The sequence below is a fragment of the Pezoporus flaviventris genome, unplaced genomic scaffold (assembly GCF_033815535.1).
Source record: "Pezoporus flaviventris isolate CSIRO_AGI_PZ_B2104156 unplaced genomic scaffold, CSIRO_AGI_Pfla_v1 ptg000015l, whole genome shotgun sequence".
Lineage (NCBI taxonomy): Eukaryota > Metazoa > Chordata > Aves > Psittaciformes > Psittacidae > Pezoporus > Pezoporus flaviventris.
The window spans coordinates 2,740,729-2,758,970 of NW_026892563.1; the positions used below are offsets into that span (position 1 = coordinate 2,740,729).

At 35.8% G+C, this 18,242-nt stretch overlaps 1 protein-coding gene across 3 annotated transcripts in view; it reads right to left on the bottom strand.

Moving 5' to 3' along the window:
* The window catches only part of RPS6KA3 (ribosomal protein S6 kinase A3), a 76,208-nt gene that overhangs the window by 18,518 nt on the left and 39,448 nt on the right, over positions 1–18,242 (bottom strand). For all 3 annotated transcript variants that reach the window (XM_061453243.1, XM_061453245.1, XM_061453242.1), the window contains exons 5-14: positions 16,515–16,595; positions 15,377–15,456; positions 12,989–13,095; positions 10,800–10,837; positions 10,276–10,418; positions 7,097–7,167; positions 2,262–2,350; positions 1,923–1,987; positions 1,722–1,824; positions 773–897 (exon numbers count right to left, since the gene is read on the bottom strand). In XM_061453243.1, coding sequence (XP_061309227.1) covers positions 773–897; positions 1,722–1,824; positions 1,923–1,987; positions 2,262–2,350; positions 7,097–7,167; positions 10,276–10,418; positions 10,800–10,837; positions 12,989–13,095; positions 15,377–15,456; positions 16,515–16,595 — 902 coding nt within the window. The remainder of the gene's footprint in view (positions 1–772; positions 898–1,721; positions 1,825–1,922; positions 1,988–2,261; positions 2,351–7,096; positions 7,168–10,275; positions 10,419–10,799; positions 10,838–12,988; positions 13,096–15,376; positions 15,457–16,514; positions 16,596–18,242) is intronic.

Below are 18,242 nucleotides of genomic sequence, written 5' to 3' on the forward strand. Positions count from 1 at the left end.
CTTCATAAGGAGGCAAGACATGCCTCTCCCCCATTCTAGGACGGGGTCCACCTTTCTTGTTTCACAAAAAATTGTACCTAACCAGAGGCTTATTGTCCAAAAATAAGTGGTACTGGCAGTAATAGGCAATCTGTAAGAATAGTGACTGCATAAGGCTATTAAAAGTGACAATCTCACAATTATTACTACAGGAGATAATATGAGAGTCATTATGATATTGCTAGGAAGACAAAGCTTGTGTGCCTACCCTAACTTTGAGTTGTATGTTACACTGGAATTAGTCACAAAATATCACAGATTGGCACATCAAGTGGCTTGGGAGGAGCAAAATGTGTTCTGGGTCATGGGTTCCAAAAGGCAAAGCAGTACAAAACAGCCAGGTAAAATTCACAATTGTACTCCTATGCCTCCTACTGCACTGCAGGAATCAACCGATATTTTCATGCATGGGGGAAGAAAGACTGAGATGCCCGTTATTCCCCTTCACCTTACAGTTGTGGCTTGATAGAGTTAATACAGTACAGGTGGTAGAATGTTTTCATTTGAGAGTATACATCCTAATCACACCTGTGACTATTCAGTAATTAAACAGGTCCTGCACCTTCAGAGGTTTGGATAATTAGATATTACAATCTGATCTTTACTTCTCTTGTATAAAGCTGATAACTATGACTTTTGTCATGTTACTTCATTCTGTGATAAAGGAAACAATCCCTCCACCAAGAGACAGAAATACTGCTCTACTGACCTTTTTTTAAGCACATGTACTCACCTGGACAATTGAATGCACTCCAACTGTCTGCATTGCTTGGCTTTCATCATCTGATGCAATAGCTACAAAACTAAATCCCCGAAACAGCTGATGTGCATTAGCACTAGGTGGGATACCTGGTGAATCTGAAAAACACATCACCTACTTATGAGCAGAGTTTTTAAAACGTAGAGATGAGATTATGACTACTCTGAAAAGCAAACTACAGCTTTATGCTATAAAGTACACAGAAACTGGAATTTGCAGAAAGTGTTTCTGAGGACCAAAATATAAATAATTATTGAATTGCTTTGCAGACAGCATCTAGAAACACAACTCATGATTTATGACTGCAAAGCTATTGCTGTCAGACAATATTTTATTATACAAAACACGTTACTTTGCAGAAAATATTTACATACAGAAGCATATTTGTATCTATGGAGTAGTAGTACTCAAATTTTGGTAACACCCTGAATTTGTAAAGACAAAAATTTCTATCATATTTTGAATAGATCAATGTAAAACTATGCAGAGACAGATTACACTGAAACAGCAAATTTGCCCCCTGAAGTCTGAAATGAAGACTCAGCTTCTATATATACATAGCATGGAGTCACCATCATGAATTAAACGAAGGCACAGAATATAGCCTTTAAACAGATACAGATGCGGATAACCTTTTTTTTTAATTTCATTAAAAAAGAGATTACTTAGCTAAGAAAATTGAATTTAGGTGTATGTTTTGTTGCTGAAGATTACTTCATTTTTACCATAGGACAACTCAGTTTTCCCTTACAATACATTTACACCAAAGACAGCAAAAACTTTTATGAACTATGGAATACTTGTTTGTGAGCATTCACTTAGCCCAGTAACACCCAGAACAACAAGACACTTGACATATGCTGAACAGGAATAATATTTCTAGTTTTTTGATATGTAAATTGTTTAATTCTTCTCTTTTTACCTTTTGGAGTTTTTGCTGTAAACTCAGGGTCAAAATAAAACGTATCTTCAGGTCTGCCAGTTGCAGGCTTAAAAGGGGGATGAATTTCTCTCCTGTACAATTTCTGAAGAGAAAGCATAAGCCAGAGTGAATTAAACAGTTATACAACATCACCAAATACTTAAAGAAATTTACTGAGTTGATTGTTAACTAGATACTCACATTCCAATCTATTTTGGAAAAAAAAGCATGCCTCTTAATTTCTTCAACTCCATCTGGACCCGCTCCTTTTATAAAGGAAGAAAAATGTCCATCAATTATATTCTTGTTGGTCTACAGAATAACAAGCAAAATTATATTTGTTATTTGTTATTTGTTCTGTATTAATTTTAGATGTATGGCTAGCAGAAGCGATAATATTTTGCTGACCATTAGAAAAGCAAAGAGGCAAACTATGTTCTTACTTCAAAATCCATTTTACACAATAAACTGTACAGTTTAATGATTACTGGCATTACCAATATTTTAATTCAACTTAAAATATTCTCCTAAACACTCTACCTAATCTGTTTGCTGGGTTTCTTTTGAAAAGCATTCGCAGAAGACTCTGTGCTTCAGGACTCAAGAACTGAGGCATTCCAAGTTTGGCCCTATAGAACAAAAATAATTAATAGCATACAAACATATTTAGGTAAGAATTAACTCTGCATTCCCCCTGTCCTTTGTCATTCAACAAATCCATATCAAACAAAACAAAGCACCATTGAGCAATTGCCTTCGGATATCAGAAGTAGAGCAAAAGTGCTGTCAGTCATGTAAACCTGTAATTTTTGTTTTTTTTTCCTCATTTTGAGTAATATAATATTTTCAGTAACAACTCAGGAACTTGAGTAGAGAAAGAGGTGGTAGAAAATGCGGAGAAGAGTAGTTAGGCTAGGATAGGATAAGAGTTTACCAATTTGTAAATTTCAGTAATACGCTTTGATCCACTTTTAAGTCCAGTTATTACCAAATGGCACCAAACAAGCAAATCCATTCTAACAGTAAGTAAAAAAGACATTTCAGAAGGGGTAAGAACACTAGAATAGTATGACATACAGCAATTAACACTTAAGCAAAACAACAGGAAACCTAAGCTAGAATGTAGAATTTGCATTAAGATAGGACAGATTTTGCAAGATTAGCAGGTTAAAGAGAAAAAGATCACTCCTTTCTCCTCTCTTCCCCCCTTTAAATACTACTTTGAAACTTGACAGTTTTAAATTTTTAAATTAAAGTTTTTGTAGTTCGGTCATTTAATTTTGTTTTGTAATCCTCACCATATTTTTCTCCTCTCCATTCAATGTTGAGCCTCCATTCTCCGACTTTTTCTTACAAACATGGTAATGGTAAGGATGGGTACATCCTTTCCATCTCTTACTTAATCTGTAGCTTGTATTTTTCTGTAAGAATTTGTGACACAAGCTTTCTCAGTGTTTCAACCTGAAGACATGATGTGGCTTGTGCTCCAGCTACTTGTGGATGTCTACTTTCGTGTCACTTCAGCAAGTGCATACAAATTGCCATTGATTCACTACTGATTACTTTAAAACTAGAATTTACTAAATTTTCTACTTCTTTCATCATTAAAGAAGCCAGGGCTGTGTGTGTGTGGGGAAGTCTTTAAATACTTTGCCTTCTTTGGGCTCTTCAATAACACTCTACAGGCAGATCAAGACCACCAATGGAGTGGAGGAATTGGCAGTGAGCGGGCCATTCAATGCTTCCGCAATTGCAATGTGCCACTAGCAGCTGAACGCTATGCACTTTATATGCAGTGATTTCATTGTGTGTTCACTTGATGTCATTTCTGCTCACAGCAAAGTATCACAGAGCTGTAAGAAGGAAGCAAGGAATGCACTGTCTGCAGAAACACCATTTACAATGTTACTGAAGGATAGAGAAGACACATCTGAATATGACAGGACTGTGCTGGAGAGGGTGGAAATCTCTATTATAATCCCAAACAGCTCCAACAGTAGGATACAGCCCTGGAGGTTCAGCAGGAAAGGTCAACAGCTTAGAAAAATCTAAAACCAGGCCAAAAACATAGATGCAATTAATCTTACAGAGAAATGACTAAGTGAACAGGAACAGAATATGCAGAAGAAATTCTGGAGGAATGAAATGTACTGCAGTCTACAGTGGAGTGAATTGGAGGCCCTTGTGCAAATCACAATTAAGACAGTCACTGCTCCTTTTCTATCATGAAGGAGCACATTTCACAAAATCCTTTACTGGCCATGTGACACAGCAGAAGAAAAGGCGATGCCAGATCCTCAGTTCTTAGTTTATACAACTACATGAATGACAGCAATTTTTTTCTGACATTCCTGATGGACGAAGACAAAATTTTATATTAAGGTATACCTCTTCAGTAAAGAGGAAAAGATACTTTAATAAGTTAATGTTATTGCTGCAAACTACAATTTCTTCAAATTGCAGAGTTTCTAGTTTTAGGTAAAACACACAAGAATAAGCAGAAACTTGTCCTGGTAATGATGTGAGCAATAAAGGTCCCAGAAAAACATGTGCTGCAAGACAAATATATTTCCTGTGGATTTTCAGGAAAGGGAGGTAAGAAATCAAGATACTGTAAATGATGCACTACGACAATATGAATTTATATGTACACCTTTCCATTTTAAACAGTTTTATGAAAAATTTAAGGAGAAATATAGTACTTTACTGGAACACAGAAAATAAAAACATATTGCCACTCTTCTAGGGCTAGACAAAAATGCAAACTTATCAGAAGACTTTAAAATACCTTCTGTTTTTCAGCTGTTTGTATTACCAACAGCAAAATAGATTTATATGTATGGAATAATTCTAAGTGTACAGAACATTAAAACAGGGGTAAAAATTCTTAACTTCATACTACATTTTTTTAGCAACTCCCTGAAACTAATAGCAATTACGAAGACTAGAAGATGAGAAAAGAAAGACATTGGAAAGGTATTTAGGGATACATGCTCAGATAAAATCTGAAATTACAGAATAGTTTAGGTTGGACAAAAACTTTAAGATCATTGAGTCCAATGATTAACCCAACACTACCAAGTCCACCACTAAACCATGTCCCTAAGTGCCACATCTACACATCTTTTAAATACCTCCAGGGATCGCGACTCAACCACTTCCCTGGGAAGCCTGTTCCAATGCTTGACAACCTTTTCAGTGAAGAATTTGTTCCCAGTGTCCACTCTAAACCTCGTCTGGTGCAGCTTGAGGCCATTTTCTCTTGTCCTTTCCCTTGTTACTTGGGAGAAGAGACCAAACACTCCCCTCACGACAACTTCTTTTCAGGTAGTTGTAGACAGTGATAAGGTTTCCCTTGAGCTCCTTTCCTCCAGGCTAAACAACCTCAGTTCCCTCAGCTGCTCCCTGAAAGACTTGCGCTCCAGACCCTTCACCAGCTTTGCTGTCTTTCTTTGGACCTGCACCAGCACCTCAATATCTTTCTTTTCATGAGGGGCCAAAAACTGAACACAGTATTTGAGGTGTTCCTCACCAGAAGAACCAGGAGCAGCCTCACCATGCTGAGTACAGGGGGGGATGATCTTTTCCCTACTCCTGATGGCAACACTAGTTCTAATACAAACCAGGACGGTGTTGGCTTTCTTGGCCACCTGGGCAGAAGCCAGCTCATGCTCATCCAGCTGTTGACCAACACCCCAGGTCCTTTTCTGTTGGGCAGCTTTCCAGCCACTCTTCCCAAGCCTGTAGCACTGCATGGGGTTGTTGCGACCCAAGTGGAGGACCCAGCACTGAGCCTTGTTGAACCTTGTATCATTTGCCTCAGCCTAATGATCCAGTCTGTCCAGATCCCTACATAGAGCTTTCTTATCCTCCAGCAGATCAACACTCCCACCCAACTTTGTGTCACCTGCAAACTTTCTAAGGGTGCACTCAATCCCCTCATCCAGATCATGCATAAAGATATTAAGCAGATCTGGCCCCAACAGTCAGCCCTGGAGATACCACTTGTGACCAGTGGACCACCAAGTTAAAAAAAATCCACCAAGTGGATTTAACTCCACTCACCACCACTCTTTGAACTATGATGACTATGAATGTCAATTATCTGCAGAGATGCAAGGAGGATATTCTACACAGCTGAACAAAAGACTTTTCTATCAGCAGTGGAAACACTCTTAAGGAACATTCTATAATCACAACATGATTTGAATTAGTATGGTGTTGAGGCAGCAGAAGAAACTAATTACATTTGCAAATATGAGGAAGAAAAACAAGTGCAAAGAATAACAATGTATATGCATTATGAAAGCAAAAGCGAGGAAAAGAACAAGTTTGTTTTCTAGTAGTTTTCACATTCTAATTACTTAGTAAAAATATGGAAGAATTACATATATTTACTTTTCAAAACAGGCTGTTGATACAAAAGAAATGCTGTCTTCAGTATATAGGTAGACAAGTGATAACAGGACTAAGAACAATGATGAACTACAAAGCAGAAAACTAAAATAGTCTTATGAGCTTCCACGGGATGAGGGAAAAATGGTATTAGTAAAAAATTGATGGAAAAAGAGAAGTGAAACTATGATATGAGGAAACAGTTGTTTGCACAGTGTTAGGCTACAGTCCCAAAAGCAGGACAATTATGTCATAGGTTGTATTAGTTCAGAGAATATGTAGGGGATCAGCAAGGAAAAAAAGGAGGCCTTCATTAGCAAAACCAGGAACACTAACTGCGTAAAGGAAAACAATTTTCACAATATAGCTAATACAAAATCTATACTGGAAATAGCAAAGGGGAGAATTGGAACTTGGGTGAGTCATAGAGGAGTACATAACAGAGGATGCACTTTAGCAAATAGGGGAAGTATCAGGGAAGCAAGTTGTTGGCAGCACCAGTAATACAAAAAAGTAGGGTGAGGAGCTGGTAAGGTAGAGAAGGATAAAAAGAGAAAATACTTCCAAAAATACCCCCAGAACCCCCAAAAAACCCAAAAGAAAAAAACCACACCCAAACCCCAAAAAAACCTCAAAACCCACCCACAAACCAAAACCCTAAACCAAAAACCAACAAGTTAAAAAATACACAGGGTAACAAAAAGGGTAAGAAGGTTAAAAAACATTATGTAAATAAGATGGGAAAGATAACATGGTGAAAGAAACTATTAAAGAGCTGCTATCAGATTCTCTGTACCTGGTATGGGGGAGGAATAGAAAAGCAAATTAGATAGGCAGCAAAAGGAATTAACAGTATGGAATAGGGAGTGAGGATTTACAAGTACCTTTGGAAATGAGGGAAGAGCAGAAATTAGATATTGCAGCCCGGAGGGCATTCCTGTAGAATACCTGATGAGATATATAAATAAGAGTGTACTCACTTGAGAATCATAGTCATGGTTTCTTTTCTGTCTTTCCCTTGGAAAGGTAGAGTACCAGTGAGCATTTCAAACTGTATAGAGTAAAACTTTCATCAATTACATTACCTGGACAAAACCTAATTTTTGTCAAAACTACTTAGCATCTTAACCTTCCAAAATTCATGCATGTTAACAACCAAGTCTGTGCAAAACAACTTCTCATTGTACAGTTTAAATTACTATGAATGTTAAAGCAGCCTTTGCCATTTATAAAGCTGCAAAATATTTTCCTATATTGATACCTTGCTTTACATGCTTTTATTTGAACAATTTAGACTCCAATGGTCTGTGTTTTATTCCTTCCCAAAATGTTAATTCTTGGAAGACTTGATCTACATAACTGTATTTTAGTTTTCAAGAGTGGGGGGTAGGGGAAAAAGACTCCCCAGTCAAAAGTTAGTGACGATTTCTCCTCATGCAGAGATACTTTAAAAAGTCAAAGGTTTTAAAATTGGCATGTAATAGCCTTCATTGGAAAGGGGAAAAAGGTTAGTTGATTGACAAAGACATGCATGATGAAAAGTGGTTACTGTACGCATACAGAGGAAATAAAGCCTGAAAGAACATGTAAGAGCTACACAGTACGTGCATGCACATCCTACAGTGCCTGGTAGTAGGCAACAGACACTGTTAAAATACCGATTTGTTCTGAACGTGACTGAGTAAAAATAGATAAATATAAAGAAACTTCCTCTGGGCTGCAGTGTACTGCAGGGTTCTCAGATCTAAATGAGGAAGTGAAAGCAGTCTGGCAGCAGTCACAGCAGCCAACAATCTGAGGCAGCAATCCCAATTTTTGGTTTAAGAATTACAAAACAATTCAGTTTAATGAATTTTCATGGCATACCTTTAAAGTCATTAAAATAATGATAAAGAAACCATATGAATAGCTCATGAAAACTTAAATCATCCTGACCGTAAGGTATCCTCTATTCCCCTCTTTTCTGGTACCACTCAAAGCATTCAGCCTTATAAGCATTAAAAATATACACGGATACCTTGAGTGAACAACATGTGACTGTAGTGTTGTTACATCTACATTAAGAGCATTAAGTTGCACTAACAGCATTCTTTAAAACTCCTTATTAAAATAAAATTTTAAATTTCTTACTACCTGATGAGATATTCAGAGAGTAACAGATGCCAACTCTTCACTACTGCCAGACACTTTTTAATTTTATATATATATACTTATATTTAAAATTAAAAATTTAATATAATGCCAATGTGAAAAAACCCTACTTTAACAATTCTTAAAAGAGTTGTCAGGAAGAAGAAAGACAGCCAAAACCATAAAAAAATTTCCCCTTTTGTTTTAATTAGAACGAATCTCACAAATTTCACTTATAAAGAAACTTTTCTAAAGGTACATTTGTAGCGCTGTATGTTTCACTTACACTTGTTTGAAACAAAGTTTCTTTAGCAAGCTCCTATTTGTCACTTGTGTTAATAACTCAGCATACCTGTTCTCTGTGTGCAGGGACACCTCTCCCCAGCCCCGACAAAGAATATATTCCAACATCAATAAGACAATAGTACTTTAAGAATAAGCTAACATTGGCCTTCCCAAGTTACCATCTTTTATTTCAACAGGAGAGTACCTCAACAAATACATAATACTTCTGAAAACTTTTAATGTTTTCTGATATCTGGCATTCCTTAAACAGTCATAGTTTTAAAGGACAATTTGGAATAGACTTCTCAATGATGGTTTAAACATACTTAGTGTCTAGCAGCAGAAGAAAAGAGGACAAATGATTTGTTGAGATGTTTTGCTAATTTTTGTTTCTGTGCTGTTACTTCTGTTCATTCTAGATACTTTGTACTCATACCACACCAACAACCACTTGAATTCCCAATCAACACAGATTCTAATTAAGAATGATTTAAGAGTGGATACATAGATTGTCTATAAAAATTACGATGTAAACAAGAAATGCAAGCAACAAAAATGTGTCAGAGAAAACTGTGTTGTATTCCATATACTAATTTGAGTATTTGCTTTTTATAGTTATATTTTTGTATTCAAAGTAGAAGCCAAAGTGCTTATAATGCAATACTCTTAGACTGTGACAGCTATACCAGTCACACCTAACATCCTTCAGCAATTTTCAGTTTTGACATTCCCAATATATAAGCACAAAGTTATGTTTTCCAACTTTATAAAGGTGAACTTTTAACTATGCTTGTGTTAACAACAGATTTTCTGCAGCTACAGCAGTTACATTTTAATTGTGTTCTGACTGACAAAATGTGAACCTGTGAGAGGGTGTGCATGTGTTTGTCTTAAGCGAGTTTACTTATCAGGTGCTGCTTTTACATAGTCAGTTTTCAGATCACAACAGCATTCTGGATGATTAAAAGGCGACAGGATGACTTATTTTCAGACACAAGAGTCCTCACAACAAAATGTGCATGTTAGTTGTACTGTTACAGTCATATGTAGCAGAAGCAGTAAGAAACAAACATTTCCTTTACAAACACAATTATTTAATCTTTATGTCAAAAAGGCACACAAAGATTATGAATATTAAAAGCCATTCAGCACTCCTAAAATACCAAACACGATCTATTTTTATTGTCCAAAGCCATTTCTGATAGACACATTATTTCCCCCTATCCTGCAACTTTACAGAAATTAACTCCTTGCAGAAACACTGTAAGCAACTGAACAATTACATCCCATATCAGCTCAGAGCCGTTTAGATTATTTTATGTTGGAGAGCAACAGCAGTCATTATTTCATTGAGCTGCAATTACACTCGAGACTAATTAGAAAGTTACCACTCATTTTTTCCACTTGAGAATAAATTTAGATTTAAAATTTGGATCTAAATTTCTTCCCTGCCTTGGAAGAGGCAGTATTTTTCCTGTGTACTTTAGTATCTAACATTCAAGCTACAATAGTTGCACAGTATTTCAATGATAACAAAAATATGGCATATTGTTGGTGTTGATATGAGACCTAGCCCATGTTCTTGATCCGAACTCTGCTGTATTGTTATTAATTTCATATAATTTAGACTTCTTTTGTAATGAGAATTCATTGAAAGCTCACCTTAAGAGTTCAATGTTTGATTTGTTTCACGAAACCTTGCAAAGCACAGTTTTGCTACCATCTACATTTACCAGAAACCTACCATTAAAACACCAAAAGACCACCAGTCTGCACTCTGTGTATGGCCTCGTCTATTAACGACTTCTGGTGCCATATATTCCACAGTTCCACAGAAAGAGTAGGCTTTTTTTTCATGATCAATTGACTCCTTACTTAAACCAAAATCTGGAATGAAAAAGAAAAATAGTTCTAAATGTAATTTTTTTTAAATCACACACTGTTAATATTTCTGCCATAATGTGAAATGCAATGCTTGTATCATTTGTATATACAACTATTTACACATAACGGGCTTAGAGAATCCTCCTTCCCTCCCCATATTACCATAGGTCTATAACATCAGATATAATTATAAAGCAGATATTTAAATATTTATGTATGTGATTTATTTCAACATATTTGCACTATTTGCTCCACAGAAAAATTACCTACCAGTTAAAATCACTTATTTTACCATATTGGTTTACTGAAAAAAAAAGAAAAGAAAATTAAAAGATTTTATGATGAACAGAAAAGCTCCAGATGTTGCAATTTCCCTTTATTCACCTGTCAATTTGATATGTCCTTCCTCATCAAGCAGGATGCTAAAAAACAATAAAAAGAATAAAATAAAATAGTTAGAATATTTTCTGACTGTTGTTTCAGACAATGTGCTGACAACATTTAGGAATAAACAGAACAGCATACAATCATTTCAAAGGGTGTTGACCATTTCAAATAACATCAAGTAATAAATATTCTCGTGCTGTACCAAAGGACAGGACACACAGGCCCTATACTCAAGAGCAGGTCGTGTGCTTCTGCCTATTTCAGTCACAAAAAAGGTCACACTTCACCAAGATGCCAACTATCCTTAATCACCACTGCATATAATTGCAAGTCAAAGCATGTACAGTATTCAAGAACTGGACTCTATAACACCACCTACACAGCAGACTTAGTTCCTCCAGCTTCTTCTGTGGGGAGCTGCATTTCATTCTGAGAATGAGACACGACCCCGGCACACACTGCTTGTCCATTTCCTGCTTGCAGTTGCCATGGTGGGAAACAGCTCCACAGTATAGATATAGGCTACAATGAAAGTTACTACAGTCTCATTCATAACTTGTCAGTATTTTAACCTTTGATAGTTTGTTGTTTTTTCTTTAAACCAGATACATCCAAGGCTTAAAACCAAATAATTAAAAAACAAACACACACCACCACCTCCCCCCCCCCCCCCAATACCAAAACCAAAAGACCAAAAAAATCCGAACAGAAAAAAAAACAACCTCGACCCAGAAACAAACACAAAAGCCCCTATATGTAAGGCTGTAGCTATTTAGTCTTCTGACAATCACTATTTCATTCTTCTCCTCTTGGAAGTAAATGTTAGCAAAATAACTAAAGTTCTCTTGCTTTGCAATTTAATGACCTTTTTCCACTTGGTAAGCTTATTTTTCCTCGCTTCAGAGTTACTTAACAGAACACTCCCAAAGCTTAAACACCATTCTTTGTTCATTTGTAAGTGCCAACTCCTGCTAAAAGTCCCCAGCTTTCTGATCCGAGTTCGAATATTTCCCTTCTTTTTAGTCAGGGCTAAACATTTTGAAATTTGTGTCTTTTTTTCCACAAGATGCACAAAAGAACAAGCTATCTTAATGGAAGCTCCACAGAACAGCCAGGTTCTATGATACTTGTATTTGCTCTTTTCCACCAATATTTTGCATGAGACAGTTATCTCACAGACTTTTCAGGTTCTCCATACAGCCATAATAGAGAATAATGTTCACCATTAAGACTTCAGAGTTATTACAGATTTCCTGGCAATGAGGCAGAGTATGTTAACTATCTGATTAAGCATAACAGAAATGCACACATTATATTGTCACCTAGACACCCCTCCAGGCAGAGGGTAACACCACAGCATACATTTATATCTGAACGGCTCAAATGTTCCACATGATAGCAGTGACATTTTCTACTTCAAAACTTCTAGAACTACATTAAAAAATAAAATAAATAAATCTCTGGAGGAAAGACATAAACAGGAGACAGAATTCAGTCATCTGAATGAAGCATACATGACTAATATATTGAGACACAACACCATACCAGAACTGCAGCTTCAAGCTTATTTTAAATCTTCAATGTAATTATGTGATCATCAATACACTAAAAGCCTGTGATTTATTATTTTCATATTTTATTTTAAAATTTAAACCTCATTCTGCTATTACTACAGTGCATTGTAAAAATCAGTGTTGGAAAAAAAAACCAAACCCAATGTTTGTTGTTAGGCTTTCAAATGCCTAAGAGAACAAAAAGAACATTCGAGTCTAACTTTGTATCATGCATTTGTTCTAAGTTTATTTCTAGTCCAGAAATTCTACAATAATGACAAAACCAAAAAAAACCAAGATCACCTCTTCCCCACTGTATGCTCTAATCAACCTGGAAAAAGAAAGCTAGGAATATTTCAGTATACTCATTACTTAAAGTACCATGGACGTAATTGGCATATCACTCAAACTAAATGCTCAAGTTCTAGTGGAAATGAAATCAGAATGGTTTGGGTGGTAAGGGACAAAATTCAACCTTTTTAATTAAAACAGCCTGCTAGCTTCCCCCACCTCCCTCCCTCTTCAGTTTACATAATAAATTACTGAATTTTAACAGCTGCAAAGAGAAATGCATAGGTAGAAGTACAATAGAAATCAAATTAATATACTGCAGTTGCTGCAGAGCAGTCTTACTTTTCTGGTTTTAGGTCCCGGTATATTATTCCAAGACTATGTAGATGGTCTAAAGCAAGTGCCAATTCTGCCAGGTAAAATTTAACATCATCTTCTGTGAACATCACCTGAAAAAGTAAACCAATGTATTTTACATGTAAAATCTGTAAAGCTTACACTAGCATCAACCAAGCAATAGTAACACTGGTTTTGTAGAATAGCTCTTCATAATACTTTTAACTAATTTCTATACAAATACCATGAAATTCCAATTTCTTGGTTAGAAAAAAATTGGACTTTATAATAAATATTATTTCACAGTACATTCCTGAAAAAGAACTTTTGAAGCCAATATAGTATTTTTTTTCTGCAAAACTGAGGTTATTTGCTTCTGATTGCTCAAGAGAGCAGACAGACACGTTGTAGCGGGGCTGAAAAATTTTGGGAAGTGTTTAAAGAAAGCGAGTAATGTCTTTACTGGATGTGACCATTTCATTTCCAGACAACAAATAGACCAAAGAAGTCCAAATGCCTTAATTTCATCTACAAAGTCAAAGGCACAAGAGGACCATATTCATCTTGGGTTTGAGGAGTCTGTCTCTAAGTACTATGAAAAATAAGTTACAGCAATGGCAAAGCCCCTAAGATGCAGCCTGAGATGTAACTACAGACAAGGGAAATAAAAGCATAAAATAAAGAAATAACCTACGTAAGAGCACAATTAAGATCCGAAGTAGCAATGCCATTTTTTCTATTGGGAAGACAAACTAATCCCTGTTTACATTCAATGAAAATGTTGTGCCAATTCTACCAACAACTGTTATTACGCACTGACAGGAAACATGATAATTAAATATTTCTGAGAATCTAGAAAAAGAAGAAAAAAAAACCTTCACGATACGATTCTACTGCACTACTTACTACTCAGCCCCCCCCCCCCCCCCCCCCCCCCTTTTTTTTTTTACTTGGAATTTAGGACTAATATCTTTAGATACAGCATATGGACCTGGAAAAAAAGGATGGCAATGGGGCGCACAGATGAACATTATATTAAGCAATAATTAAGACACTAGAATAATTTTCCCCTTAGTAGTTTAAAGGCAGAAAGCAGTATCAAAGCTTGTATAAAAGGTTGCTGCTGATGTTACTTTTTCAAAATAGCCAGTATTTAAGTACAGACACATTCAAGAAGCAAAATCTCTATGAGAAACATTTAAAAGCTCAAATAATGAAAGATCCCATGAGGATGATAATACACCCACACTATGTGTGGGTGTTCTTTATAAACACTGCATGGAATTCATCTCTCCTAACCTCAAACATCTGCATTGTATACATCTAGCTCTGAATTAACCACTTTTCCCTTTGCAGTCAATAGGGAAAAAGCAGGAACTTTAGGCTGCAGTTCATCGAACCTATTTTAAAAATCACACAAATTGATATGAGGATGACATCAATGGCATCCAACTCGCATTTCACTCCCTCAGTTATAAACAATTTGCTTAGTTTCAGGTACTTATAGTGAATATTTCTTATCTAGCCATATAAGAAATCTACCAAATTTGAGTGGCTCAAGATGAAAAAAGTCACCATCAGGATAGTGATATACATTCATTCTTGGGAAATAAGAAAGAATTATGGATTTTAAGGAGATAAAAAAAAAAAGTATCTTAGTTTTAGAGTACCAATAAATTTCTACTTTATCCGTGGCAAAACAAACTAGAAAAATCAGCTTGAAACAGATGGCTACACTGAGTTAAATGTAGTAATTTATGTGGTCAGCAGAAATATGGTGATATATCTATACACAAAATGCACTGCATTCTACTCTCATCTTAATAACCATACAGCTTTGTAGTGGTGACCCAACTGTCCTAGATACTCTGTAGCAAGGGAAAACGGAAGGCAGCTACAATTACAAATTCTGGCTTCCAGATAGATATATCTCCATTCTACCATGTATTTGCTGGAAGTTTTATTCTTGCTTTTTTAATATTTATAAATAATACAATTTCATGTTCATATGCAAATCATGGAAAAATATCCAGCACTACATTCTGGATATTAAAACCAGTCATAAATCTGTTAATTTGAATACAAGTACTTTGTATAAATCCATGCTCTTTATGAGACTCATCTTTAGACATGGTGGCAGTAGGAGAAGAAAATTTTGCAAGGTGCAAAAAGCAGCACAGAAAGACAGCTTGTCTAAGCCTTTTTTCAGAAACAGTGTAAATTACCAATAGCATTTCCATGGAGTGACTACTTCATGCAAAGAAATCCTAGCTGGGTAAAAGAAGGTATTACAAATTTCATTCAATGAAAACTGAATTTGAAAAGTGAACTCTCCTAACATAGGTAATTTACAGTCAAATTTTATCCATAGACAATTTTCAAATTAAAAATTACCTCTTTGGATAAACGTGTAAACAAGTCTCCTCCCCTGAGAAAATCCAAAATAAGATATAGCTTCCCTTCTGTTTGAAAAGCTGAAAAAATCAATTAAAAAAAATTAAACATATTCTAATTTTACCCATGAGTGGAAGAATAACCTAACAAATAATTCACGCTTATTTTCATTGTAAAAATTAATTATTCTTCTTCCTCCTTTGTGGAAAAAAATGTTTAAATTAATTTAATAACTGTTCTTCTATCATAGACCAAATAACTCCCATACCTAGTGAAAGCAAAGCAAGTCACCAGTGGAATTTGTAAAAAAAAATAAGCTATACTTAAGTTAGTCAGCATTTCATTCCAGATTTTGGAAGTAAAATTCCTAGATTTAAAAGGGCAAAATAGTAACTGATGCACATATACAACAGCCTCTAGAAACTCAGCTTAACAGGGAGGTCTAGTCTAGTGCACAAAAGAGTGGCAAGTAAAATAGTAAAAGTCACATTATTTAAGCCCCGTGAGAGTGATGGAGATCTGAGGTTTGAACTGCAGGAAAAACCGGATCCGAGAAGAAAAATACAAACTGAAGCTGCTCCCCACAACCAAAACCCAACGGAACTGTTCTCTTTTTTCAGTTTACTTTCTGCGTGACACGTTAAGAGTACTGATCCCCTCCCCAACAACCCACATCACCCTTCCACCCCCCACCTCCTCCCTCCCCCCCAGCCCCCTGAAAAATTTTACCGCTGACCATGCTACTAAAAGGCATATTCCCACCAATTTTGATGCAACTGAAAATCATGCCATTGTGTTTTTCTTATACAGTAAATAAAATAAGGATAAGAAACACTTAAAGTGAGTGACATATACAAAAGATTAAGAGGTTTTGGAAAAGAATGGCTAGGCACAAACAGATGACTGCTTTTTAATAACAGTAAGGACTACAGACAGTCCTATGAATATTTAGCACTGTGCATCAAGTCATCCATGGACTTACTTTACATGAGAATTATTACGTAGGGAATCTTTGTACAATCAGCATTTAGATAGCACACTAATTTTCTATGATTCTCTGAACCACAAAGCAAGTATCAGGTACTATCTTGACAAGCACCCATTTGTACAATATAAAAATGATTTTTTTGCAACTCACCATAGTGTAACTTGACGATAAAAGGATGGTTAACTTCTACTAGGATATCACGTTCCATTTTTGTCCGAACCCGATCTCGAACTACAACATGAGCAAGATATAAGAAAAAAAAAAAAAAATCTACATTTTGTTACTGCCCCTTTCGCAAATGTTACAACTTCCTGAGGGAAGCACCACAGAGAATTAAACAGTCAAAAGTTAGAGTTGCTGGCATTCCTTGTGAAGTTAACAAGCCATGAGAAGCTTGGTTATCTTTTCCTAGAAGCAGGCACTTACAAAACTACAGGTATTTGTGAAAAATTATATAGGTATATTTTCACGAATGAACCTATCAAATTCCCATCTCCCTGCAAAAGAGATTCCTAAAAACGGAAGCACAAAAATAAGTGCTCACCAAACACAGAGCAAGCATCACATTTGGATTTTGACCTTTAAATCTAAAGTCATGAAAATGTCACAAGACAGTTGTGCAATTCCACTGTTCCAAGGGTTCATCTCAATTACAAAATTGTAATTTCAGAATATTCTTTTTTTAGGCAGATTCAGTTTAGAAAAACCAGTCAAAATACTTTTAAGTATAGCTATGCAACAGTTACATGGAAAACAAACTTGACCCTGAAAAGAGAGAAAGTCTAGATTTATAAAATCTCAACCAAAAGAAAAAAAAGGATAAGGAACTGAACTCACTTCAGATATGGGTATTAGCCATTATTTGACTTAAAATCTGACTTTTGCTCACTATAGTTTCCATATGTGTACTGCTGGAATTACTGACTTTTCTTATTAGATCTGACGACAGACTCTCTAGCAATGATTTTGGCCCTGTTTCTCTCTCTCCCCATCATAAAGGGGCACTGAAAGATGACACCTTCAATCAGAGTGTATTAATAAACTAGTCTCTGCACTAAAAGTTGTATGCTGTATGTGTATATACTTGGATTTGCTCTAAAAATCAAAAGGTTGGACTGTGTAGTTACAGCAGTGTTCTGGCTAATATAGTTGCATTCCTATGAAAATATTCTCTCTAAATTTGATTTGTGAATCATCCACACCGCCTTCAATTAAGAAGCAGGCTTAAAGGGCATTTTAATCTTTAATTTTAGAACACAATAACTTTATGAAATAGATATGGAAGAGCTAAAGAACCTCAGGCAAATGAAGTTATACAGTATATTATTTACAACTACAACATTAGATCTCAAAATATGCTGCAATTATGGAAAAAGAATTCATTTAAATTAATTTCATATTAAGATTTCAACAGCAACCTTTATTTGTTTGCAACTTCACTCTTCCCAAAACATGAATTGCAACCAGAAAATACTCAAAAGCATCTGAAAATCCAAAGTGTTGAAAAGTGTGGCATCTTGCCGCTACCATCACCTTTCCACCCAAGCCTTTTGCATCCTTGAACTCTAAGTGCCTCAAAGAGCCTCACTTTCTAACTAAAAGTCAAGATTTAGATCTCAATATTTATCAGTCTCTGCCATCTGTAGGCAAAACTAGATCCACAGCTTGGACTAATTTTTGCATGTAACGTTAAAACGCAATCAAAAGGTGATGTAGAGAAGCCCTCAAACGTCTTGAAAAAGCAACTGCTGAGTGACCTTTGACTCCAGTCTCAAGCTATTAACTGGCTGGAGAATGAAAAGCTGCTGAGGTTATCAAAGTACCTTAAATGAGTGGAAATCAATTTCAGAAAAATAGGAAGTAAATAATGAGAATAAC